Source organism: Suricata suricatta, chromosome 15 (assembly GCF_006229205.1).
Source record: "Suricata suricatta isolate VVHF042 chromosome 15, meerkat_22Aug2017_6uvM2_HiC, whole genome shotgun sequence".
In the NCBI taxonomy this organism is placed as follows: domain Eukaryota; kingdom Metazoa; phylum Chordata; class Mammalia; order Carnivora; family Herpestidae; genus Suricata; species Suricata suricatta.
This window is the reverse complement of record NC_043714.1, coordinates 43,014,730-43,040,336: the sequence shown is the minus strand read 5'-3', so window position 1 is coordinate 43,040,336 and position 25,607 is coordinate 43,014,730. Positions and strand designations below refer to the sequence as shown.

General features: G+C 37.9%; 1 protein-coding gene across 5 annotated transcripts in view; it reads right to left on the bottom strand.

Annotated features, from left to right (window-relative positions):
- The window catches only part of VPS13B (vacuolar protein sorting 13 homolog B), a 740,094-nt gene that overhangs the window by 89,113 nt on the left and 625,374 nt on the right, over positions 1–25,607 (bottom strand). For all 5 annotated transcript variants that reach the window (XM_029923832.1, XM_029923833.1, XM_029923834.1 and 2 more), the window contains 3 exons: positions 10,410–10,606; positions 2,166–2,347; positions 559–908 (listed from right to left, as the gene is read on the bottom strand). In XM_029923832.1, the coding sequence (XP_029779692.1) occupies positions 559–908; positions 2,166–2,347; positions 10,410–10,606 (729 nt within the window). The remainder of the gene's footprint in view (positions 1–558; positions 909–2,165; positions 2,348–10,409; positions 10,607–25,607) is intronic.

Genomic DNA, 25,607 nt, shown 5'->3' with positions numbered 1-25,607 from the left:
TACTTTCTGGCAAGAGATAAAAGTAAAAAAAAAAAATTATCGATCAAGAGTTTTTAACTGATTGAAAAATGGCAGCAGGATAGTAAGGGAAAAGACCAAGCCTATTTGGGCTTACGTATTTCTTCTTACTGCTTTTTCTCTTCGAAAAGATGAAATGCTTACTATCAGAAAGGCTCACACAGGTTCCACATTTCTGCAGTGGATACTTAGACAATTTGATACATAACTAAGTTGAAGCTTTGGCAAAGTAAAGCCGTAATACTTGGAAAAAATTCCTGGGAATATGTTACTTTCCACACAGATGTGGTACATTAGTCACAAAAATGTGGGCATGATCTCCTATGCATGTGTAGAGAACCCATACTCTCCAAAGCTTTGAAAATAACATGCACCACTTTGCCAAAACAGAGAAAACCCCAAATATTATGGTGCCCATCACCTTCTTCATCCTCTCCCATTTTTGTTTGTGCTTAACTTACTATCAGAAGTGATAACATAGAGCGCCTAGTAAAAGGTCACACGCAGACGCACTGCAAAGCGTTCTGGGATGTGCGTTACCTGCTGCCACGCTTGTACTGCGGTGTTGAGAGAATGCACCACATGCTGCCCGAAGTTTACAAATACCGAGTCCACCACGACGGTGCAGTCAAGCAGCTTCTCGGCTGCACCGCGGGCGACAGCCATCTGCCCGAAGATGCTGAAGGGTTTCACCACGCTTTGCATTGTGGCGTTTCTGCACTCTAGGAGTTTACAGTCTGCTTGAGCTGAGAAGCGGATCTCCCGACAGACAGAACTACTGTTCCATTGTCGAAGATACAGGTGCGGCTCTCTGAAGGCAATAATCATATATTCAAGTTCAGAGGGCATATTTTTATCAGAAATAAATGGCTGTAGGTATTGCGGTGGAGCTGTTGAGAAAACAAACAAGGAAAACAGCGATTGAGATGAGCCGATATTTTATGGAAACAAAGAGTGGGCATTTAAATTATGTACTTTTCGGTTACTGCTGCTTAATAAACGCAACCATTCTCTTGAAGGCACTGCAATATTTGAGTTGCCCTCTGATATTTGCAAACGAAATTGTTTCGTTCAATCAGCATGTCTCAAACGTATTTACATTCATTTTCACAGAAGAAAATTTTATCACGGAAGGCAAATAAAATGAGGAGGTAAGTATCTAAGGAGAGTTTTATGAAATGCTCTACATCTATCAACCAAATCTCTAAAACAAAAACATGACTCAAAGAGAGTTAGAAAAAGCAGGTTGAATTCTTTTTTTTTTTTTTTTTTTTTTTGCTGAAAAGGCAAGATGCTTAACAGCAGCTGTGTTTAGTTTTAATCTGATTTTTAAAATCTGATTCGTTTTTCCTTTTCCATTACATGTAGGTTGAAAACTTGAATCAAAATGTTCCAACTAGGAATGGTCTGGTATGAACTTTTAGGCATAAGTATTCATGTAACTTTAGTAAATTTATAAAAGGCCACTTAGAGCGTGTGGGAAAATTTAATCTTCCACTTTACCAACTTGTAAAATTGACAGTCCTTTCAATTCCTGGAGAATTTGCCCATCTTTTGTAGAATGTATTCATGCTTTTGAAATCAGGTAATATCAAATACTTTTGGAATCTACCCATCATTTATGTGATGGCTCAGGACATAGAACAGAAACAGATGTATTTCTTTCAAAAAGATCCTGGTTGGAATAATAGTAAAGCCGGCAATTTTTGTAACTTCCTTGAAAATTCTCATTAGGAAGTACGCAAAATCATGTCAGTTCAATACTACTGGTAATCTATATAATAGGGCCATATGATGGTTCAACATCATATGAAGTAAGTAAGGGGTACGCATGTTATAGGAAGTCAACTTCAGAATAATTTTGCCAGTGTTGTGAGGGGAAACGAGTGCCTCTTCTCAAAACTTCCACCACCATGTGGGTGGCGGGCAGAAGGGAGGGAGGTCTGGGCAGCGGAAGTGCTGAGCAAACCCAGTGCTCTGAAACATCACTAGTACTGTGATTTACAGAATGAAAATCCATCCACTTTTTATTTCCTGAAAAGAAAATAAGTTATCTGGGTAAAAACTGATGAATTGTGTCTTAAGAACACACAAGAAAACCAGTAAGTACTAACTGGATGTTATTAGGAGGCTACAGTAAAGAGTACCTGTGCCTAGTTGATCAAGGTGATGACAAAGACGGAACTCAAGGTGAGCGAACTGGACAGCGATGCACAGAGACGGGACAAACCACGGGGTAAAACAGGAGTCGACTCTGGTACAGGCCGCGAGGGCTGTTGGCGTTACAAGTTGGTCGCAGGTGCTTTGAGAACCAGATTCACTTGCAGAGCTATGGGAAATAAGGAATAAAAGAGGATCAATAACCTACATTTCCCAATACCACATATGTAAAATGTCTTTCCATAAGGGTTTCTAAAGCTAGCACTCACAATCCCATAGTTAATATGTTATCATCAAATCTTCTGTATTTGCTCACATAACCTGGGTGTTTTAAAAAATTAATTTCATGCTATTATCTATAAGTTATTATTAGAAAAACTTCAAAGGATTCCTCAAACTCCAGGTCATGTTGACCTACCTCCAACACAATTTTCTTCCATCTGCATCTCACATAGTTATAGACAACTTGGTCTTCTATTAGTTAAGACCAACACAATTTGGAGCATGACTCTGATGTTAAAAAGCCAAATACTGTCAGTGTTACCATAAATGCTTCACTTTGTTTTAGTTCTTCAGATTGCCCATATCCATATTGCCAGGAGTTAGTCAATATACTTTATTGAACACCCACTAAATACTAGGAAACATAAAAGTTATGACTGTGACCAGAAGAACCAAGGTCTCGTGGACAATTACACTGCACGAGTCCTCTCTTCACTTGTCCAATCCTAACACCATTTTAAACAGGTAAAATCTCATGAAAAGGAACAGTGAGGCGATCTGTAGGAGGGAAGTTTGCACACGGTGGCTGCTGGTGTGCATGGGAAACACGCCGCGCTGCCTTGCCTCAGGGCTCGCAGAGGCATGAGAGCTGGGGATTGGGACGGGCAGGGTACATTCTGGTATTTGGGGGTCACTGAATAGATGCTGCCCCATTCTCTCTCATCCTCCTCCACCTCCTTCTTTCCAAACCGGAAATTTGTTCTACAGCTATGGTAGCCTGGCTTCCCAGTCTATGAGGAGCCTGAAGGAGAAACACTGTGATTTACAGTCTCCTAGGGAGAACCATGACAGGAAAATTCAGGAAAGAAATCCTTGGTTTTCAAAGAAGTTACTGTCTAACTCGTGATATAAAATATTTAGACGTTTAGAAACATTATCAGGTAGAACAGCCACCCAGGAACAGGAAAGTCAGAAGTGCTGCCAGAGCAGAAACACGAGAGGAACTCAGAATGGCATGAGGTGCATTGTGTGGGATTCTCAGGGTATGAATCCTCAGCTAAGTGTTGAAAGAGGTTGTGACAATGAAAGCTAGGGGCATCCCAACACATTTACTGAGTATTTAACTTTAAGGGGTTTATAGTTATGTGGTGATATTTACTGCAATGTTAGTAAATCTCCAGTGCCTACAAAGAAAACACAAACTGAGGCAGTGTGTTATTGATTAAATGCTATGTCCAAGAAATGTATCAAAGTATATTCTGAAACTTATATAAACGGGCATACTAATCCAAACTGCCTTCTAGGAATTTATTTATGGTGTTACAAATAACAGATTTCATTTACTAGGTAAAATTAAAACTTGTATTTATTCAGAAAGAGCAAAGTGTATTAGTTGTACATGTGTTTTACACATTTGAACAACTTTCACAAGTTGTTAGAAATAAGGCATAATGTTAGTCAAAATATTATTAAAAATCCAGGCGAGAGTTCTATGAGATCAGTTTTAAAATAGTGAGTACACAATTTGAGGTGTTTATCTGAAACATTTTTCTTGCCAACTACAATTTTTGACACTCTTGAGATTTTCCAAGATTTATTTTCCTATCTTGAAAGTAGCAGACACTATATATAACATATTGAAAAAAGGCTGCCAAATCATGAATAATTATTAATAACAAATTGATTATTTACTTTTTTCTAAATTAAATGTACACATAAATTTTTAAAGAAAGAAAATTTGTAGGCTTATATAGTAACTCCTAACATACTCAAGGAGTTAGTAATATTCCTTCAATCTTAAAATCCTGACTAAAATGATTGCTGAGCTAATCTATATTTAAAAATTCAGACATACTAAAAAATTGGAGTCAAAACAAAAATTAAAATTTCTTAAACACAAAATTAATATGTATAGACAATCTGAATATACTTTAAATGTATTTTGAATCAGTAAATTTATAGTTTTTCCACACTCAATCTGATCTTCATTACATACTATAAAAGTAGCATATAGATGTCCACCTCTTGCACAAGGATTAGAAAGATCTCAGTAGTCGAGGCACCTGGGTGGGGCTCTGTCGGTTAAAAGTCGAACTTCGGCTCAGGTCATGATCTTGCATTTTGTGAGTTCAAGCCCTGTGTTGGGCTCTGTGCTGACAGCTCAGAGCCTGAAGCCTGCTTTCAACTGTGACTCTATCTTTTTCTGCCCTTCCCCCGCTCACTCTCTGTCTCTCAAAAAATAAATAAACATTAAAAAAAGAAAAAAAAAAGATCTCAACAGTCATATATGATAGTGATGACCCTCTTAGGGAGACTAGGAGCAGCTGTATTTGTATAATTTCCTTAATTAGGTACAATGAACTTTGATCCAGATATCAAATGGAAAAACATAAGTTGTGAGATGTGTACTCAGCAGTAATAGAGAGGAAAGTCAAAATGGCAATTCTTAGGAGTAACACCTCTCAAACAGAAATACGCAGAACTCAAGATTCAGTTATTAGTTGAAGTATCTCTAAGATCCTGATGGAAACTCAAAAGTTTTAGAATAGTGGAAATATTCTAAAAAGTGGAAAGTATGGCAGGAGTTTTACCTGTCTATATCTTCATTTTAGCCAAAAGGTGACTTATGAACTATCCTCTAGATGGGTGACTTACAGAGGGCATCACCTTTTTAAACAAGGAAGGTTTTAGTAAGTCTGTGTCATGACTGATCCACAGGCATTGTTCAGACCAAGGCAGAGTCCTTAAAGATTCACCCCTGGATGCCATTCTGGGGTAAACCTCTATAGTAGTACAGGTACTCAAAAATGATCTGACTTGGATGAAGGCTTGGGCTTTTCTCTGGATCCCTCTATAGTAAGAAGGGTTTCAAAATATAGCAAAATACAGCAGGAAGATTAAGCAGAGAATAACTCGGTGAGAGAACCTAGTGAAGATGCCTGGGGAAGGGAAGGGAAGGGAAGGGAAGGGAAGGGAAGGGAAGGGAAGGGAAGGGGGAAGGGAAGGGGGAAGGGAAGGGGGAAGGGAAGGGGGAAGGGAAGAAGGGGGAAGGGAAGAAGGGGGAAGGGAAGGGGGAAGGGAAGGGAAAAGGGAAGGGAAAAGGGAAGGGAAAAGGGAAGGGAAGGGAAGGAGAGAACGGAAGGGGGGATGTGTGTGTCTTTGCATCAAGTTCATCCCACCCCTGAGGATCATCACTTTTAAAATGTTTTAATTATAACCCAATGTAAAAAATACACTTTTATTGTACTCTAGTATACATCTAAAAGGGGCAGGGGGAGGTAGGTTTATTAAAAATAAAAAATATATATAACATAAATATATTATGTACAACAGAATATATATTATGAATATATTATAAATGTACTATTATATATAACATACATTTACTATTTTAACGAAGTGTACAGTTCAGTGGAATTAAGTACATTCACATTAATGTGCAACTGTCAGTGCTATCCATCTCCAGAATTTATCATCTTCCTAAACTCAAACTCTAAATTGCTTCAACAGTAACTCCCTCTTCCCCTCTTCCCCAACTCCCAATGAACACCATTCTACTCTGTCTCTATAAATTTGCTACTCTTGGTATCTAATATAAGTGGAATTACAGAATATTTGTCCTTTTTACACCCATATTTTTATTTTATTAAAGAAATTTAGGCTGCAACCTGTTAAATTGGTTTCATGACCCACGAAATGGGTTGTAATCCATGGCTTAAAAAACAGGCTTACACAGGCCCTCAGGTAAAGGACTCCATTGTATCTTATGTTAAAAAAAGAGGGAATCTTCCACAGTTCAGAGAATAGGCATCAAGGCAGAGTTCTGTGACATGTTAATATCATCAGCCTAGAAACTTTAGGTGAACACTGAGTACTACGGGGAATGTGTAAGGGGAGAAGGATCACCTAGCAAAAGACCAGCTCCCGGTTGTTACACAGAGTTCAATCACCAACTCAAAGGAAATAGTAAAAGGCTTCAAAAAGACACCTGGGGAAAAATACAAGCACCCTCCCCCCCCCCCCAGGGGGAGAGAAGGCAAAACTTAGGTTTAGCCCTCATAAGGAATATTCTGGTTTACACCTAGATGATTTAGGAAAGTCCAAAGATTTTTTAAAATGGTACTCAACAAATTTAGGTATATCTAAAAGTGCATATCCAAGTAGCCAGATGGAAAGGAACAGAATCTGGAGACCACAGTCATCTTCTGGCAGGAGAAAGTTCAACTGGCGGAAAGAAAAGAAACAATCTAGAGACTTGATCATCATTACGCTCTTTCTCTAATTCCTTCACTGTCTATGCAACAATCAAGGCTTTGGAAAAGGAAGAGCATCTCCTCTTCAAAAAGGAAAAAAAAAGCTGCTGACCACTGTCTCAAAGATTACCAAATATGAAGAGATTGTGGCCTCTTTTATGAGAAAAGTGGGAGTAGGAGAAAATACTTTGTTTCAGCACAACCAAAGATGAAAGTACCCAAAAATGTCATCAGAGTTTCAATTTTCATTGCATGAAAAGAGAGCCACATATCCGTAAGCCACTTTTTTTCCTAAGATGCCTTCTTCCATTAACCAGCATTTTGGGGGTGGGGATAAAAAGTCCTTATAAGCAATCTGCTTTCACATGTTCTAATGTTGTGAGAAAATGACCATGCAATATGTATAACAAACTACCAAAGACCTGGCACAGGTGAAGAGAGTTTAGCACTATCCTCAAAGAACTGGTAATAAAGTTAACTGGGCACATATGTCAAGATCTACACACTTACTACTGTGTTACATTATAATTACCTGTAATTTGTGTGACTTGACATAGTCACATACTTCTGGAATTAGTCATTTGGAGAGAAGGTGAAAGGGGGAAACAAGTTAGACCATTGTTCTGGTCCATCAAAAGACATCTGACTGATTCCAAACCCAGGGAACTAGGCAGAGTGGCCCAAAGCCTGAGAACTGGGCCTACCGTAATTCTGCTTCCCTTTTTCTCCTTCAAGGGCCAGGCACTGGGTAAGAAACTGAAAATTCAGAGTGTGCAGTTACTGGCTACTTCCTCTTTGCTCTCTAGATCTACTTTCTACCCCGTTTGTTACCCTCTTCTCTGCCACTGGACTCTGTCAACAAGCTGCAGTGTGCTCTGGCTTGTTCTTTGGCTCGGACAGCGGGAGGTGCCCATAGGAGATTAGAAGGAGAGGAGAGCGGGCTGAGGCAGGTAGTCCCCTGGTCCCTTCAGGCCTAAGAACCGGAGGATTCCCCAGGGTCCTTAGCCCCAGGGTGCTGTACCATGGCTTAATCTTGTCCACCGCTTTGAAGTTACTCTACTTGAAATGCTACCTTCAAAAAACACATAATCATTACCAATCATTCATTTTCATATGACCAAGCAAAGCACTGGTTAAAGATGGTGGGATGTAATTATTACAAACCCACAGGCAATGAATTAGAGATAATCTACCTGTACGGGAGAAACAGACTAAGGACTGAGACTGGCTCTTCTGTCTCCAGTCCTTCACACGGAAGGGCACCTGCCGCCCTCTGGACCGGTTAGCTCCTATTCATTTCTTAAGGCCTCAGCTCAGAAATCAGTTTCTCATGGCCAAATACCTAGTTGGTGATGGATCCAGGACTTCACTTCTAACTTGGAATTTTCTATTAAATAGTGCTTCTATTTGCATACATTCAGTGACTCTCACTACCACTGAGCTGCCCTTTATGCCAATTGTAGACAAGATTCTCTTTGCTTTTCCTCCTCCTCCTTTTTTTTTTTTTTTAAAAAAGATTAAGCTTCATGGGACTTATTTTTATAAACTTTCTTCCTGGAATGTACAATAATCTGATGAATATCCTTCTCAAATCACTGAGAATATTAAGATAATCTCTAGTCATAAAAGCATCAGGTTTTTGTCCAGTTCTAAATTTCTCATGACAGAATATCCTGGAGCTAACTATAACAGTTTTCTTTTTACATGAAATGTTGACATATTATTATAGCACTAATGTTTTCTTTCTAGAAATTGGATAAAATATATTTACTGTTCCTTTTGAAAAGTATCTTAGTAGGGTCTAATTATGTGGACTTTTAAACCAACTCTTTAAATTTAATTTCATTAATATCAAATTCTATCTGAAAAATGGTTAATGTCAAACAAAGCAAGATCAATTGTGAAATATTAGGTAACTTGAAAAATCCCAGGTGAGGACAAAAGATCTGTGATTACACTGTCAAAAGCTTGGTGAAAAATTGCCTGAATTTGATTGTCTGCATAAATTTCCATTCCCTAAAGGTTCCACATTTCTGTAGTGCTAAGCCTACCACAAAAGCAATTTTTATGAATGTTTCAGATTCAGGGGAATTAACCTTGTCTGAAATGCCTCTTTCAATGCTGAAAATGCATTCTTCCATGATTGGTATCAAGAAATGATTAAAAAAAAAAGACTTCTAATTTGATACTACTAATGAAACTCAGATTTAAAAAAACACAATTTCCTTATTTATAGCTGTATTTTCTGAGACCTCCTGGTTTCCGACTAGGTTCCCTACAACTGAGAATAGGCCATCTTCCTATCCACTTGCTGACTCCTCATAGAATGAGTGTTCCTTTCATTGCTGCATTATGCATACAGGTAAAATCAAGATCCCCATTCTTTTAATACCTTTTTACTAGTTGTAATTACTAGGTAATAGAAAAGTAACTATTTAACTATTAAAATTAACATTTAACTCGTAACATGATAACAGAGGGAGGTTATTATCATTGTGATATGATTAGGGGTGCTGGAATTTTCTTCATTTCCCAAATGCTCTTCAATGAACATATATCATTATTATAAAAACAATGAACATATATCATTAATAAAAAAGAGAAAGCATTCAAACTATTTATATAAAGTAGGAATAAGAATACAATATGATATGCTATAATTATAACCTTGTAAAGGCATACATTAATAGGTAAAACTCAAGGTAACAGAAAAGAGAAAACAGTTGCTTTGCAGGGTGTAACGAATGACGGATATTTGTTTTTCTGTGTTGGTGTCAGAATGCTGTTTGGGGGAAAAAAGGAGGGATTAAAAGGAGTAAGATAATGTTAAAGCCAACTCATCAGGAGAACTGGAAGGTAGGACATTGGAAGTGATGGACAGCAAGATGGACTGAGGTCCAAGAAAACTGTTCTACTGATTGTGATCTAGCATCCTTTTTTCATGTTTTATGGAAGGATAAACAGAGAAACTTAATTAACAGGGATATGTAAACTGGAAGAAGTGATGAGGAATGGGTTACTGAAGCCAACTTTTTTCTATTTTAAGTTAGTAGATGTATCAAGCAGGCAAACACTGGAAACAGACAATCTGGCCCTGTTTTGCCACTAACCAGATATCCTGTAGATGTGGAACAGGAAGTTGTGGGGGCAGGATTCAGAATAGTTGAAGTCTACAGCTCTAGCGATTCATTATTGCCAAATAGAATCTAGAGCTATATAGAAACCCTCTGGATATAAGTTATTTTGGTTAGCCAAGTTTTTAAGGTCTAGAGGTCTGTCTTTTAAAGTTTTTTTTTGTTTACTTAAGAAAGAAATATTTCCCAAATTTATCTTTTTTAGAAGGAGCCAATTCAATTTATTTAATCTTTCGCCAAATGCCCCAGGATTATCATTACACATATTGTTTACTGTGTCATTCAGAGTCTGTTGAAGAATTAATGGCTCTTTCCTTTATATTTTTTGGTTCAGGATGACTAGAATTTTTTTTTTTTTGCACCTTTGGTTCTTATATTTAAGGAACGGGTTCTTAGTGAGGGCTCACAAGGCCGTTTTATGAATACAACTTAGGACTCTTAGACTTAGACACGGACTCTGAGATCTCAGCTTCTATCTTAACTCCTACTTCTCATCTAACTCTCATCTCACAGACGCAGCAGCTTGACAGCCGAGACACTGCCAAGCGAGGGGTCACCAGGGAAGTTGACTTGATGACTGTTTCCTAGTAGAGTGTCACGATTTCACGTATCACTGAGTTACCTTTGGTCATCAGCACCATTTTGACTGCTGTTCAAGACAATTCTCCAAAGATCCGAGGATACCAATTTCTTCTGGTCATTCACAAGGTTGATGTCCGGCAACTGCAGTTCACAAACTTTGCTTTCAGACAGACTAAACTCTTGAAACGCAACAAAAACCTTCTGGAGTTCATCCCAGTATTCCAAACAACAAGGAATCTACATTAAAATAGAGAAGATTTTAGAAGTTGCAAACAGAAACTGTGATATAGTCCTATATTTTTTGAAATGCAAATTAAACCATAAAAGTTCTAACAATGAGACTTTTATAAAGGGATAGGTTGTAAAAGTAGTTTAGAATTTCTTTTCATAGTCATATTCACCTTGTATACCTACCTTATTTTTGCTATTTTTTTTAAAGTTTATTTATTTTGAGAGAGCACACTCATGAGTGGAGGAGGAACAGAGAGAGAGGGAGAGAGAATGCCAAGGAAGCTCCATGCTCTGCAAGGAGCCCAACGTGGGTATCTATCTCACAAACCATGGGATCATGACCTGGGCTGAAATCAAGAATCAGAAGCTTAACCGACTGAGTAACCCAGGAGCCACATCTGCTTTATTTTAAAAGACCCATTCAAGAATAATATGTGAAAACAGCCAAGAGAGATTTTAAATAAAAGAGAAACAGTGAGGAACAAATTCTACCAGGTGTTAAGTATATGACAAAGCTATAGTAATTAAAAGATAAGGTTCGAGTAGTAACCTACAAATAGATTAGAAGAAACGTAACAAAAATAGTATAAGGTAAGTAAGGTAAGTATGGATACATTTTAGTATGTAAGAAGATACCATTTCAAACAAGGAGGGAAAAGACAAATTAGGTTGTAAGAACTGTCTAGCTACTTTTGTAAAACCAAACTGGGTCCCTGCATCATTCCTACATGAAAGTAGATTCCAAAAGGATCAAAATGTTAAAGGCCAAAACAAAGCATAAGAGAAAAAAAATCAGTTAATATTTTTAACATAACAGGACAGCTTTCTTTTTATAGACATGGCATGAAACCCATGGAAGAAAATCTCCCCACAAAATCACAGTGGATAAAATCAAATTAAAATAAAAAAGCAAACTAGGAGAAGATAGGTGATATTCCAGGACAGATCTAGGAATAATTGTGAGAGCAGGGAATGTTTACACATCAACGTAAAAATGATAAATCAGCAAACAGAAAAATAAGAAAAGGAAGATGCTGGAAAAGGCATTAGCCATGGGCCCTGACCTTCCCTGCATGTTACTGCTCAGCATGCAGAGGATACAGGGGCCCAAAAGCTGTTACCGGGAACGAGTTCCCAGGTCGTGTTCACAGAGAGCAGCTGTGAAGGATGAGAGACGTCTCTCTTTAGGACGAAGAGCAGACTGGCTCTAAACATGGTGGGTTTGACAAGCTCCACGTCCTCAGCCGTGCCACAGGCCTACTGCATGCAAACCATCCCCGAGGGCCCTTCTGCCCCTGTGGGGTCCGGGGGAAAATACAAACATGATGCTCAAGTTGCCTGTCATACCCTGAGAAATGGTGGTGTTTGTTTCTAACCCAGGTGTCTTCGGTCTTCTCCCAGCAGCCATGAAACACTAACAGGCTACTTTATCAGCCTGCATACAGTACAGTCCTAGGCTCTGACAGTAATTAGTACACAGAAAAAGGAAAATAATTGGCTAGTCAACAGGAGAGGACAGTCTACTTCTGGGGCACCTGGATGGCTCAGTCGGTTAAGCATCCAATTCCTGATTTTGACTCATACCATGATCTCATGGTTGTGAAACTGAGCCCTGTTCTGGGCTCTGCGCTGGGCATGGTGCCTGCCTTGGGTTCTTTCTCTCTTTCTCTCCCCTTTCACCCCCCATCTTTCCCCTGCTTGTGCACAAGCAAAAAAAAAAAAAAAAAAAGAGATAGTTGGGGTGCCTGGGTGGCTCAGGTAGTTAACTATTCGACTTCTGTTCAGGTCTTGATCTCGCTGCTCGTGAGTTTGAGCCCCTGTCTTCGGGCTCTGTGCTGACAGTTTGGAGCCTGGAGTCTGCTTCAGATTCTGTGCCTCCCTCTCTCTCTGCTCCCTCCTCACTCTTACTGTCTCTGTCTCTTTCAAAATAAATAAACTTAAAAAAAAAGAGATAATCAACTTCCCTAACAAAGAAATTCAAATTAATATTGTAATAGTTTTAGTTTATTACTCTGGCAGTTTTAAGAAACCAATAGTTTCAATTTCTGTACAGATGTGGGAATAAGCATTTTCACCCACAATTTTTTGGCAGGTAATTTAGCAAGATCTATTAAATCCTTGGAAGTATATATCTGAGAATTTGTTTACAGAGACTCCAATACAAGTATATAGTTATTTCAGCACTGGGTATATTCATAAGAAATCAGAAACAACTCAAATATCCATTAAGGGACTGGTTAAATATACCATGCAGATCGACAGAGTGGATTACTATACAACCATTAAAATGAATAAGGAATATCTACATAAACTAACACAAGACATTCAAGATATGTTACTAAATTAAAAAAAAAAGCTTTAAAATAGAACATGAAGGTTAATCCCATTTGTCTTAAAAAAAAAAAGGACTGGGCTCAGATGCGTCTCCTTTTTTAGAAGCATTTCCTCTTCAAAGGTAGACGATTGCTGCCTCTTTTGTCCCACTTCTATGTCTAGTACACTATCTGTCATAAAACTAATTACACTTGGCAATTCCCTGTTTACATGTTTGTCTCCTTTAGCTAACTCTGAGATCCTTGAGGTAAAAATGACACATTATTTAGAAAACCATTCCTAGCATCTAAACACCATTTTGGGGACATAAGAGGATCTTAACAAAAGCTTCACGATGAATAGATCTCTCCTTAACCTTTCTTTTCTAAGTAAGTGATTCTTAATCTTTCAATGGGAGTTATCTACCTCTACCCATAACAAAGTTTCTTTTCTTTAAAGAGGGACTTGAGCATTTGTGTATGGAGAGATGCTAAATGGGAAAAGGGGGAACCAAATGGACATGCATATAAAAGGCTAACAGTGGAATGAAATGGAGGCGTATGTTCTGATTAATGATGCAGTAACATATTTACAGTAATCCACTTCCCCTGCCATTTCTTGAAATTCTCTCCCTTCTTGCTTTCCATGACATACTTTTTTCTAACTTTCCCCTCTCTCGGTCTTTTGTTTCAATATTCTCTCTCAGCCTGAAATACCCATACACTCCCTCGTTTCTCATTGTCTCATGTTTAAATCCTTCCCATCTATCAAGGTCCAAATGAAATACCACTTTTCCTGGAGCCTTTTTAACCTCCCCAGATGGAAAAATGCTCTCCCTTTCTGGACTCCCATAGTATTTTTAGAAAGAGAATCTGTTTCATAGCTCTTATCACTGTATACCTCATGTTATAGTTATTTCCATACATGACATCTTCTCTGGTAGGCACATTCCTTGAGGGAATGATTTCCATTTGGCTAAGCTCTGGATGTTCACAGCAGTTGGCAAAGTGTACATAGAGAATGTTCAAAAAAAAAAAAGCTGTTGAATGAATGAATGAATAATTCATGAATGAATGAATGTATATACACATACCAGGTGATTCAGTCCATCACTGGCATGTTAAAAAGGTTCTACAAAGAAGTATAGAAGATGAAAGCATGAACTTTGGAGACAGATCTAATGGGATTCAATTCTTAGCTCCATTAGCTATGAGTTCTCAGGCAAATTATTTTCTCCAACATGAGTTTCCTTAGTTTGAAAAAGGAGATAGATAATAACAGAACTGTCTCATAAATTGTGAGATTTAAAAGGGGCAAAGCATGTCATATAATACCACATAGTAAAAACTTAAAAAATGTTAGCTATTTATCCTTCTCATGCTCAAAGAATACTTCTAAAGCTTGGGTATTGTTACCAGAATCAGCTAGGTTGTGATTAAGGGTCCTAGTTGCTAAATTTCTTAACAATAGGTTGGGCTTGTGAGAAGAAAATAAAAGCCTTACACCTGGCTATTCAGGAACACTGTAATCATAGTTAAATGTAGTTGTCTGCTATATATCTATTAAAATGTGGCCCTCCACGTTGGCTGTGACTTGAGAGAGAAAGGAATATGTCATTGCTTATCTCCTCCCTGGACTGCCAGTGACTGCCAACAAGTCAGTCCTTTGGTTTAGAACTATCATAATCAAGGGTGCCTGGGTGGCTCAGTTGGTTAGAACTATCATAATCAGAGGTGGATAAAATGCAGGAAGCAGGGGTAAGATATATGAATCTCAGTGGAAGAGGGCAAATGAGTTTAGAAAAAGCATATTTAATATGCCTATTGTTTTCTTTATTTTGCAATCGTAGAATTGCAATTGTTGCAAATCGTAGAATGTAAAGTTTAAAACCTTTCTTTTTGGGAGAGAGGTTACATAGAAAAGATTTGTTTCTGAGTATTGTCTCCAGAAGTTCTCCATTAAAATTAATATATGATAGCTTATGAAAATTGGCTGTCATATTGGAAAACAGAGTGGGGCTTTAAGGGAAAAAATCCAGTAAGTTTTGACGTGCACGGCAAGGGTTGGAATAGGTCCATAATACAAGGCAATCCGAGCTGGGAACCATTGTGGGAAGCCATGAGGCAGTTAAGGGCAATGAAAGTGGACCGTACCAACACAGCACTTAGGGGAGGGGGAGCCGTGAAGAGTTCGAACAGAGAGATTTGGAAGAAAGCCAAAGAAACACTTTATTTAGTTCACAACTTTGTGTGAGGCTGGCTCTGTGGTTCTATCCTTCAATTTGAACATTACAGACAACTCTGAAAACTCAGAAAACAATAGAAAACTACTAGAGAGATAAATCCCCAAACATGTCAGCTATGTGGCTGTCAGGATTTCCCTTCATACAACCCTATTTTCCTCGGTAAACAAAGGGGTATGAATAAATTCACTCCAAATAAACTTCTGTTGAAATAATTGTAAATTGTATACCTGGAAGTACATTTGCAAAAAAGGACATTTAATCCTTTTCCTCATTATAAGAATGTATTTATCTCCAGAACTTCCAGAGAAAAGCTAATAATGATTACGATTAGTATTTTATTTTTATTTATTTTTTAAAGTCTATTTTCAGAGAGAGAGAAAGTATGCGTGAGGGAGGAGTAAAGAGAGAGGGAAAGAGAGAGAATCCCAAGCAAGCTCCAAGCACTGTCAGTGCAAAGCCTGATGTAGGGCTTGAACGAACGAACAGTGAGATTATGATCTGAGCCAAAATCATAAACCTAATCGACTGAGCCATCCAGGCGCTCCACAATTAGTATTTCAAACGCAATTTTAGTCAATCGTCCATTCAAACATATATTAAGCCATAAATTCATAAGCCATATAGATATAATCTTTATATTTTCTTAATTCGCCATCACAAAACATCTTTTTGGTATGACAGTCCCGTAGGATAAAATCCTGGCCATGACACTTGTCACGGGCTCTACAACTTGAGCAACGTATTTAAGGACTCTGGGTCTCAGTTCCCTCATTTGTGAAAGGTAAGTAAGAAAAACACATTGTTTTCAGGACATGTGAAGGATTTTTGACTTTACCTTCATATCGATGGGATATCTTTGAAGCGTTTTGAGCAAAGACGTAATGCAGTCAGATTTATGTTTGAAAGCTTCTGGATACCGTGTAGAGAACGAATTAAAAAGGGGAGCAAAGTCGGCATGTGAAAGGACCAGGCAGGGGGTGAGTGCAACAGTCTACATTGGTGTGGCTGATGGCAGCAAAGTGATGGCTGGGGGATTCTACGAACGTAAAAGTTTGTTGACTGATTAGATATGAGGAAAGGGAGGAGCCAAGGATGACTCCTAGGTTTCTGGCCTGAACAGCTGTGTGGGTGCTGATGTCATTTATGGAGATGGGTGGCTGTTCTGTCCACCTGAGGAGTAGGTTGTGGTGTATGTGGGGTGGGGGGAGGAGGCTATGAGCTCATTTTTAGACAAGCTGAGTTAGAGGTGCCAATGATCGATCCAAGTGGAAGTCTGAGGTGAGGAGTTGGCCGCACTGAAGAGTGGAACAGGGAGGTCACGTGTTCATACACAGCTATTTGTTTGTCTGGCCTTAGCCTTTTGCCAGGAGAGTGTAGTGGAAAGACAGAGAGCAACAAAGTCAGGGTATTTACTTGCAAATGGGCGTTTTAAACGATGAATTAAGCAAAAAAACTGGTCCCAGGGGCTCGTTGGTGGCTCAGCTGGTTGAGTGTCTGACTCCTGGGTTCAGCTCAGATGACGATCTCACAGTTCACAAATCTGATTACCCTGTCGTCAGCTGTGCTGTCAGCATAGGCCTGCTTGGGATTCTCTCTCTCTTTCTCTCTCTCTGCCCTCCCACACACTCTCTCTCAAAATAAATAAATATTTGAAAAAATAAAAAAAATATAAACTGGTTAAAAGGCAATGAGAAGACAGAGCAACTGATGGACGGGGAGAAAACAGGGATAGGTTATAGAGGTGTATCTACAGCTTAATGAACGGCTATAGCAGGACTTGAGTGAGCAGGCTGGAGAGACAGACTGCAGGTGAGCTGAGACGCTGGCATGAGTGACTTAGGAGGCAGAACAGTTTGGGACGACAAGGTCTGGGGCTTGTGTGTGACAGCAACTAGTCGGATGTGGAGAAGATCACTGGAGTGAGATCAAGCTGAGGTGTTGGCTGCGTCATTGGCATGGATGTTGATGGGGGGGGGAATGGGCTACATGGGTGCTGGGTATGAAGGAGGCCCTTGTGATGAGCACTGGGTGTTTTATGTAAGTGATGAATCACTAAATTCTACTCATGAAACAAGTATTGCGTTATATGTTAACTAACTAGAATTTAAATAAAAATTTGAAAAATTAAAAAAAAAAAAGAAGTATGAGCCAAAGACAGAATTAGGAAGAGTGACCAAAAAGTTAGTAGATGACAACAACAAAGAGGGGTGGAGATGACAAATAATTAGATGGAGTGAGTCTCAAAGGAGCAGGGAGATTTTACAGGAGTAAAGGCGAGTGGCACTGGTGAGTAAGAACATCTCATCTTCTGACTGAGGTAAAAAGAGATGTGAGGGGACGAACAGGGGAGGGGTACAGTGGTACAGAGCCCAGGGGACAGTAAGATTTTATCTGAGGTAAAGGGGCAGGGGAGATGACCGACGAAAAGGTTGAGGTTTAGGGGAGTTCACTAATCAGAGAGCAAGTGTTCTGAAGGGCTCGGTGCAAGGGTTTGGAAGAGAGGAGGCGGGTAAAGGAGGAAAAAGCATGCAAACCTCTATCTGTCAATAGGGGGATAAATCTCCTAGTCGGGATAGTGACTAGTAAGAGGGAAGAGAGGTATGTGTTGGAAGTGAGTCATGATTTAGGAGGGTTAGGGACAATGGCTGTGGTTCTCAATGTTAGCCTACTGCTTCTTCCTCAGGTCTGGCTTGTATTCTATGTGTTCTCTGAGGAGTATTCTAAAAGAAGTCGAGCTATTGCTACAATGAATTAATAGCATAAAGTCTGATATGTGGTATATACTTAATAAGGTTTTCGAAATGAAGATAGGTGCTGAAAAGGTAACACTTTTACCTTCTTCAACAGTCTTCTATTCTAGAAAGATCTTGTTTTGTATACTGAGCATTTCCATTTTATTTTGCAATCACACCTACTTTCAACAAACTTTACATTAGCTCACTTCCTTTGCCTTTCAGGTAGGAACGGACATGCGCAGCTAATCTCTAGGTTAGTAGTAACACAATTAAACTAAAAACTGAACGTAGTCAGATTGTGCTTCATATGGTAGCAATCAATTATTCTCAAGGAGTAACCCTGGGCTCTGTTTTGTGTGATCTATTTAAAACAACTTTATTATGTGCTTTTAGGTTTGAAAGAGATGATGTGAATGATTTTTAGTTACATATCTATAACTAAGGATTTATTATTAATGCCTGCACTGAATAACTTGAAGGAAAGAGGGCTATTCCAGGGAAGCTTGGTTGCCAAAAAATCGTTTAGAAAGCTTGAATATCTAATACTGAGTCATGGGAAGTGGGAACAAGTAAATTGGTTTCACTGGAAAACATTCCACATGTAACACATGGTACATTTCAAATGACTGTCAAGATTATATATATTTTTATAACATTTTGTTTTCCTATCCATTATTTGACAGAATCTAAAAAATTAGCCAGCCATACATAATAAACTGTACTCTAAGCATATGTGGTCTTTGCATATGAATACATTTTAGGTTGTATATCTGCCAGTTGGTAAGAGCACATGTATTTTGCATTTAAAATGTTATTCCACAATTTGTTTCCATTTGATGGCTAATTTGGGAAGATTTGCATGTGTGTTGGCTATTTAAAAATATTTCTGGTACAAAGAATATCTTGGCACTTAATTTGTTTTTATTACTTAATAGTGCTGCCAAGACTATTAGCGAGGTTGCAAATACCCATCTGTCCTCATAGATAAATAGCTTTGATTTCTCTGTGCCGGGGCTGCTGAAGCTGGGCCATTGCCCCTTTGCCCACTCAGTCACACTAAGCATCTGAGAAAAAGGACACAGAGAAAGTGTCTTCCCTATACTGATGTGCATAATAAAGAGCTGATAGAGAGAGGAGATGTAGCAAGTGATGCAGTCTGTCTGCCTCAGTCATCCTTTACTCTGTATTAGACAGAGGAGAGGCAGAGTAGCTGTGTAGGGCTGGTCAGTGAGCACAAAGCTGAAACTCCCACTCGGGACTAGGCTATTCAAGCCTGGTCACAGCAGAGGACACTGTCGTTTTTACTCCTCCCACCACATTTCCAGATTTCCCATGACACCAAGTCAACACTGATTATAGTACAGGAAGAACAGCTGCTTTTCCACCGTCACCTACATTTTTGCAGTAATAACCCTGATGGCAGCCGTAGCAGAAAAAACTACCTTGTGAATAGCCCTTTGCAATTTACATAGATTTTTCTTCTAAAAAAAAGTTTATTTATTTTGAGAGAGATAGAGAGAGTGCTTGAGCATAACAGGGGCAGAGAGAGGGAGAGAATCCTAAGCAGGCTCAGTGCTGTCAGCACAGAGCCTGACACGGGTCTTGATTTTACCAATGTTAGCAGAAATCAAGAGTTAGATGCTTAAGTGAATGAGTCACCCAAGCACCCCAAGATTTTTCTTATAGATTACCTTAGGGAGGAAAATATTAAGCCCATTTTACAAATAGGTTAACTGTGGCTCAGAGAAGATCAGTATCATGATTAAGAACACATATTTAGTAAGACAGACCTATTGATTATGAATCCTGTGTTTTTCAACTAATTATCTTGAGATTAAAGAAGAAAAATAGACCTCATGATGTGTCATTTACAATTTTCAGTTCCCATTCCTTTAATGTGGCTTCTCAGAAAGAAATATGAATGTGGAATCCACTTTGATCTTTACCATTTATCCCAGTCATTTTAGCTACTTAATTTAGCCAATGTTTTCTCTTCAGTAGGCTTTTTCTTTCAGCACATCGAATCTGTTATTTCTCTGCTTCTGGCCTGCATGGTTGCTGATGAGAAATCAGTTGTTAATCTGATTGACTATCCCTTATATATATGATGAGCCAAAAGCCAAGTTGTCTTTTGACAGTTTGATTGGGTTTGGCGTGGAAATCTTTGTGTTTATTCTACCTGGAGTTCATTGAGCTCTTGGATGTACCTTATTGTTTTTTGTCTTTTTTTAAGTCAAATTTGGCAAGTGTTCAGCCATTAATTATTTCTTCAAATATTTTTCTCTCTCTTTCCTCTCCTTTTAGGACTATCATCATGCATATCTTGATATACTTGCTGGTATTACACAAGTCTCTGAGGCTCTGTTCATTTGTCTTAATTCTTTTTTTCTTTCTGCTCTTCCAACTCAATAATCTCAATCAACCTATCTTTAAGCTTACTGATTCTTGCTTCCCTACTCAAATCTGTTGTTGAGCCTCTCTAGTAAACTTCATTTCAGTTACTATACCTTTTCACTCTGGGATTTTCTATTTATTTATTTTTTTCTTTATAATTTCTACCTATTGATATATTTGGTGCAAAGTCATTCTCATATTTCCCTTTAGCTCTTTTTTTGTTTCCCCTTTAGTTCTTTAGACATGGTTTTCTTTAGAATCTTGGAACATATTAAATAGGTGGCTAAAGTCTTTGTCTAGCAAGATGAACATTGGGCTTCTGAGGGGCAGCTTCTATTGATTGCTTTTTCCCATATAGGGGCCATACTTTGTTTCTTTGCATATCACATACTATTTTTTGTTGAAAATTGGACATTTTATTTATTGTTTAAAGTTTAAAAAATTTCTTTTTCATTTTTATTTTTGAGAGAGAGAGAGAGAGCAAGTGAGTGTGAGCACGAGTGCACAAGCAGCACAGGGGCAGAGAGAGAGAGAGAGAGAGAGAGAGACACACACAGAATCCAGAGCAGGCTCCTGGCACAGAGCCACAAACTCCAAGATCATGACCTGAGCTAAAGTTAGACACTTAACAGACTTAGCCAGGCATCCCTGAAAATTAGAAATTTTAAATGATATAAAATTTTATTATGTTAATGGATACTAACTATATTACTACTAAATAGTGGCAACTATGGAAATTCGATTCTCTCCCTTGCCCAAGGTTTCTTGTCATTGTTATTTCCTGCATGTGTTGTTTGTGTTTAGGAACATTTATGCATTAATTCTAAAAAGTACACATTCTTTGTTTTGTGGCCACTGAAGTCTCTACATGGTGAGCTCAGTGGTCAGTTAATGATGAGAGGTTTCCTTAAAGATCTAGAATCAATAAGCCCCCAAGTCTTTGCTGAGGGGCTCTAATGCCTGTTGAGACATGCCTTCAACTCTGCCGTAGCTTTCCTTTCCTGCTGGCGCAGAGCCTTGAGGTTAGCCAGAGGTGAGAGATAGGGCTTTCTCAGGTTAGCCTTGTGCGGGTGTAGAGGCCAGGGAGAGTACACAGCCCTAAGCATGTGTATGTTTTCTTGGTTTCCCAGGAATCTGCTGGAACTTTTCAAAGCCTCTATAAACATCTCGTTCTGCAGTTTTTCCTTTTAATTTTTTTTGGTTTGCTGAAAACTGTATCTGTTATCTCCTGCCTTATGCAGCCTTAACAGTACTCACTTACCTTAAATTCTTTCTGGCCTACACCCCTGGGGTGAGGTGGAATGGAGGCTTTTTACACCAGAAAGTTTTTATTTGATTAACTTTTGAAAGAGTAATTGTTGTAAAATTCTTATTTTGTTAATGTACAGTTATTTTGCCTCATTAACCAACTAAAAGTATATGCTGCATTTATAACAGTATCAAAGTGGTATTAACATCAAATATATTCCCCATGGGGAATGCACTGGAAGGATTAGAGATAGATAGGTTACAGAGTTTTTAATTGGTGACTGGAAGAGTCAGTAATAGTTAAAATATAAAAAGTAAGATCTGAGCATGAAATAGTGGATTGAAGGGTGACTAAAAGAGATAATGTATATGTAGAAATTGGGATAAATGGACAACAATATAATCATTAAAATCCAATAAGGTAAAAAAAAAAGCCCCAGGATTGCCTTGATACAATACAGAAGAGGTTTCTATTTATATTTGTGATTTGACGTAACTATCCTTCTAAATATGAACACTTCTCATAATCGGTTATTTGTAATGACAACAGAACATTACAGAGAACAAACGTAATTGAGTAGAGATACTTTCCAATAGATAATAATTAAAAATGTATTTTGACAATGATATTTGCTGAGTTTTTATATCTACTTCAAAGTATAAATTTACCGCTTAATGATGACATATAATATGAATATGTTTGCAATCTCAAATGTTTTTAGTTTATATTTTTTTATGCGTATCTGCTTTTTAGTTGATTTTGCAGAAGGAAAAGAAAAGCTTCTATACATCTTCAACTAATAGAAGTTACAAAAAAAAAAAAACAAAAAAGAAAGAACCTAAAATATTGGAACCAGTTGAGAAACCACAAGTATTCAAATGCAGGAAATCATGATTTTATAACATTTGAATGTGATCTACTCTTGGGAAACAAAGTTAACCAAGCCCTATTTCTGGACAGGAACTAGTCCAGAGTACAGTTGTAACACACTGTGGTGAAGGGGTACAGCTGCAGATTTTTCACCTGTGATGCCCCACTGGTATTGTGGCTTACTGCATTGCATCAAGACTGCCTTCCTGTCCGGAAAACCCTCTAAGTACAAACAAGACTCTAAGTCCAGATTTTATTTTCCCTTGGTATCAAAATATGGTAATTTAAGAGCCCTGAGAAATACTTTTTAGCCTTTAAAAGGAAATATGTAACATTCTTTTATTAGGATCTATGTTTGGGTTGGTTTTTCAAAAAATTTAAACATATGACCCAGTTATCTTATCAATTTATCAAGCTACCAAGTCTCAAGCAAATGCAGGTGTGTAATATGACATCTTTCAAGATAATATTTTTCCTTAAAGAGAAATAACAAAAATCTATTCAGAACTTCTGAGTCAAAACTAACTTAAAGCAGAAGAAGGAACCTTTACTATTTTATGGTTTCTTTTAATAAGAAGACGAGTCCTAAACAGTACTGTGTTCTAGTCTGATCTCTAACTGTTCAGGTATTTTACTCATTTGTGTAAAGCAATGAAATGTACATGGTATACTGTAAAGAACACTAACTGGGAATCAGGGAACGCCTAATTTTTATCTAAATTTAGTTGCTGACTAGTTTTGTCACTTTGAGTTGAATTCACTTAACCAATCTGAGCCTCAATTTTCTTATCCATAAATAATTAGGAGAATAGGATAAGATTATTCTAGCTTTTCTCAACTCTAAACTAGCATATACATACAGAGTTTGCTTTTTAAAGTTTGTGTTTTAGGAAGAGAGTTTATACCTTAAAGCATATACTATGTGCCAAAATTTACATTATTTTATTTTAATCCTCATGGTAATTCTGTAAGTTAGTTAAGGATATATCCATTTTACAGATGAGGACAAAAGAACTCCAAAGTGTTACACAACCTGCCAAAGATCTCAATGATTATCATGTATAGAGCCTGGACTATTAGATTCTAGAACCCAGACACCATATCCACTTCAGTATATTGACTCATATTTTAGTTACCTGATTTTGCAGGATTTCAAAACTATGCAACCTGACAAATAGGCAATTCTCATAAACCAAATAGTTATATTGCAAAAATATGCTTCATGACTGTTCTTAAAACTAAAAAAGTTATATAGTAATCATTGATAATTGCTCTTAGTAACCCTTTAAAATAAGAAAGAGAACTACAGTACAGATAGTATAACCCTTATTAATTGGGAAGAAGTCAATGGGGATTACAGAATAACTTTTAAAAATCTGAAAATATTTTTAAACACAAAAGAAGCTTGGCGTATTTTATAAAGGCTTGTCCTAAATGTTTAAACTAGAATAGGGGTCAACAAACTTTTTCTGGAAAGGACTAGGTATCAAACACTTGAGGAAGTATGTGTGTGTGTATGTGTGTGTGTGTGTGTGTGTGTGTGTGTGTGTGTGTGTGTATACACACACCAACATATACAAATAATGTGCTCTCTGTTCCAACTACTTGACTTTACCTATTGTAGTATGTAGATAATACCTAAATGAGGGGTGGCTCAGTCAGATAAGTGTCCAGCTTCCGGCTTCAGCTCAGGTCATGATCTCATGGTTTGTGGGTTTGAGCCCTGTGTCGGGCTCTGTGCTGACAGCTCAGAGCCTGGAGCCTGCTTCGGATTCTGTGTCTCCCTCTCTCTCTGACCCTCACCTGCTCGTGCTGTCTCTGTCTCTCAAAAATAAATAAAAAACACTTAAAAAATACCTAAATGAGTATATGACAGTGTTCTCAAGAAATTTTATTTACAAGAATAGACGGTGGACTGTATTTGGCCGGCAGACCATACAGTTTGCTGATCCCTCAATTAGTTAAATAGTGTTGTCCTTACAGAGGCCCTTTAGAGTATGTCTGTTGGGAAAACCTCTTTATGAGTCTATCATGTTTCCACACATCTTAGAGGTAAAAGCATTGTCTTTGTTCCAGACTATCTTTTCAAGGACATATGTATAGCAAACAGCTATCGAAGAAAGAGATAATGTCTCTCTACAAAGAAAAGGGCAGGCATGCTTACTGCCCATTAGAAAAGATTCAGGTTCCCCAAGTTCTGGGTTCCCCTCCTGTAATGTAACTCATTGTGTGTGCAAGTGTCACCTGGCTCTTCTCATGTTGCCCTCCCTCAAGAAATTGAGGGTCAGAAACTAGCATATATACACTCTATCGTAGCTAATAAGCTATCCTTCACCTCTGATCCAACACTTCTGTGTTTTCTATCAGTATCCATGGGAGTGTGACAGGCTAAGTTATTAGACTGTAAGTAAATGAGATAAAACTCAGACTCTTCATAATTTTTGACAATATTTATAATTATTTAATATATATATTTATATGTACCATATATATCACACACATACATAAATGTAAGTATAAGAATGAGATTAGTTAGCTTATCAATTATACTTAATTTATCACCAAGTATTTATTGTTTCTGTGATAATGACAAACTGCTAATAAGCAGGCAAGAGTGACACTTGTGGAAAAAGTCTGGAAGACCTCCAAAAACATGGAGGTTAAACAACAGCCTACTAAAGAACAAATGGGCCAACCAGGCAATTAGAGGGGAAATTAAAAAATATATGGAAACAAACGAAAAAGAAAATACAACAATCCAAACTCTTTGTGACTCAGCAAAGGCAGTCCTAAGAGGAAAGTACACTGCAATCCAGGCCTATTTAAAGAAACTAGAAAATGTGCAAATACAAAATCTAACAGCACACCTCAAGGATCTAGAAGCAGAGCAGCAAGAGCACCCCAAACCCAGCAGAAGAAGAGAAATAATAAAGATCAGGGCAGAAATAAACAATATAGAATCTAAAAAAGCCAGTTGAACAGATCAATGAAACCAAGAGTTGGTTTTTTGAAAAAATAAACAAAATTGATAAATCTCTAGCCAAGCTTCTCAGAAAGAAAAGAGAGAGCACCCACATAGACAAAATCACGAATGAAAATGGATCTATTACAACCAATCCCTCAGAAATACAAGCAATCATCAGGGATTACTATGAAAAATTATATGCCAACACATGGACAACCTAGAAGAAAGGGACAAAT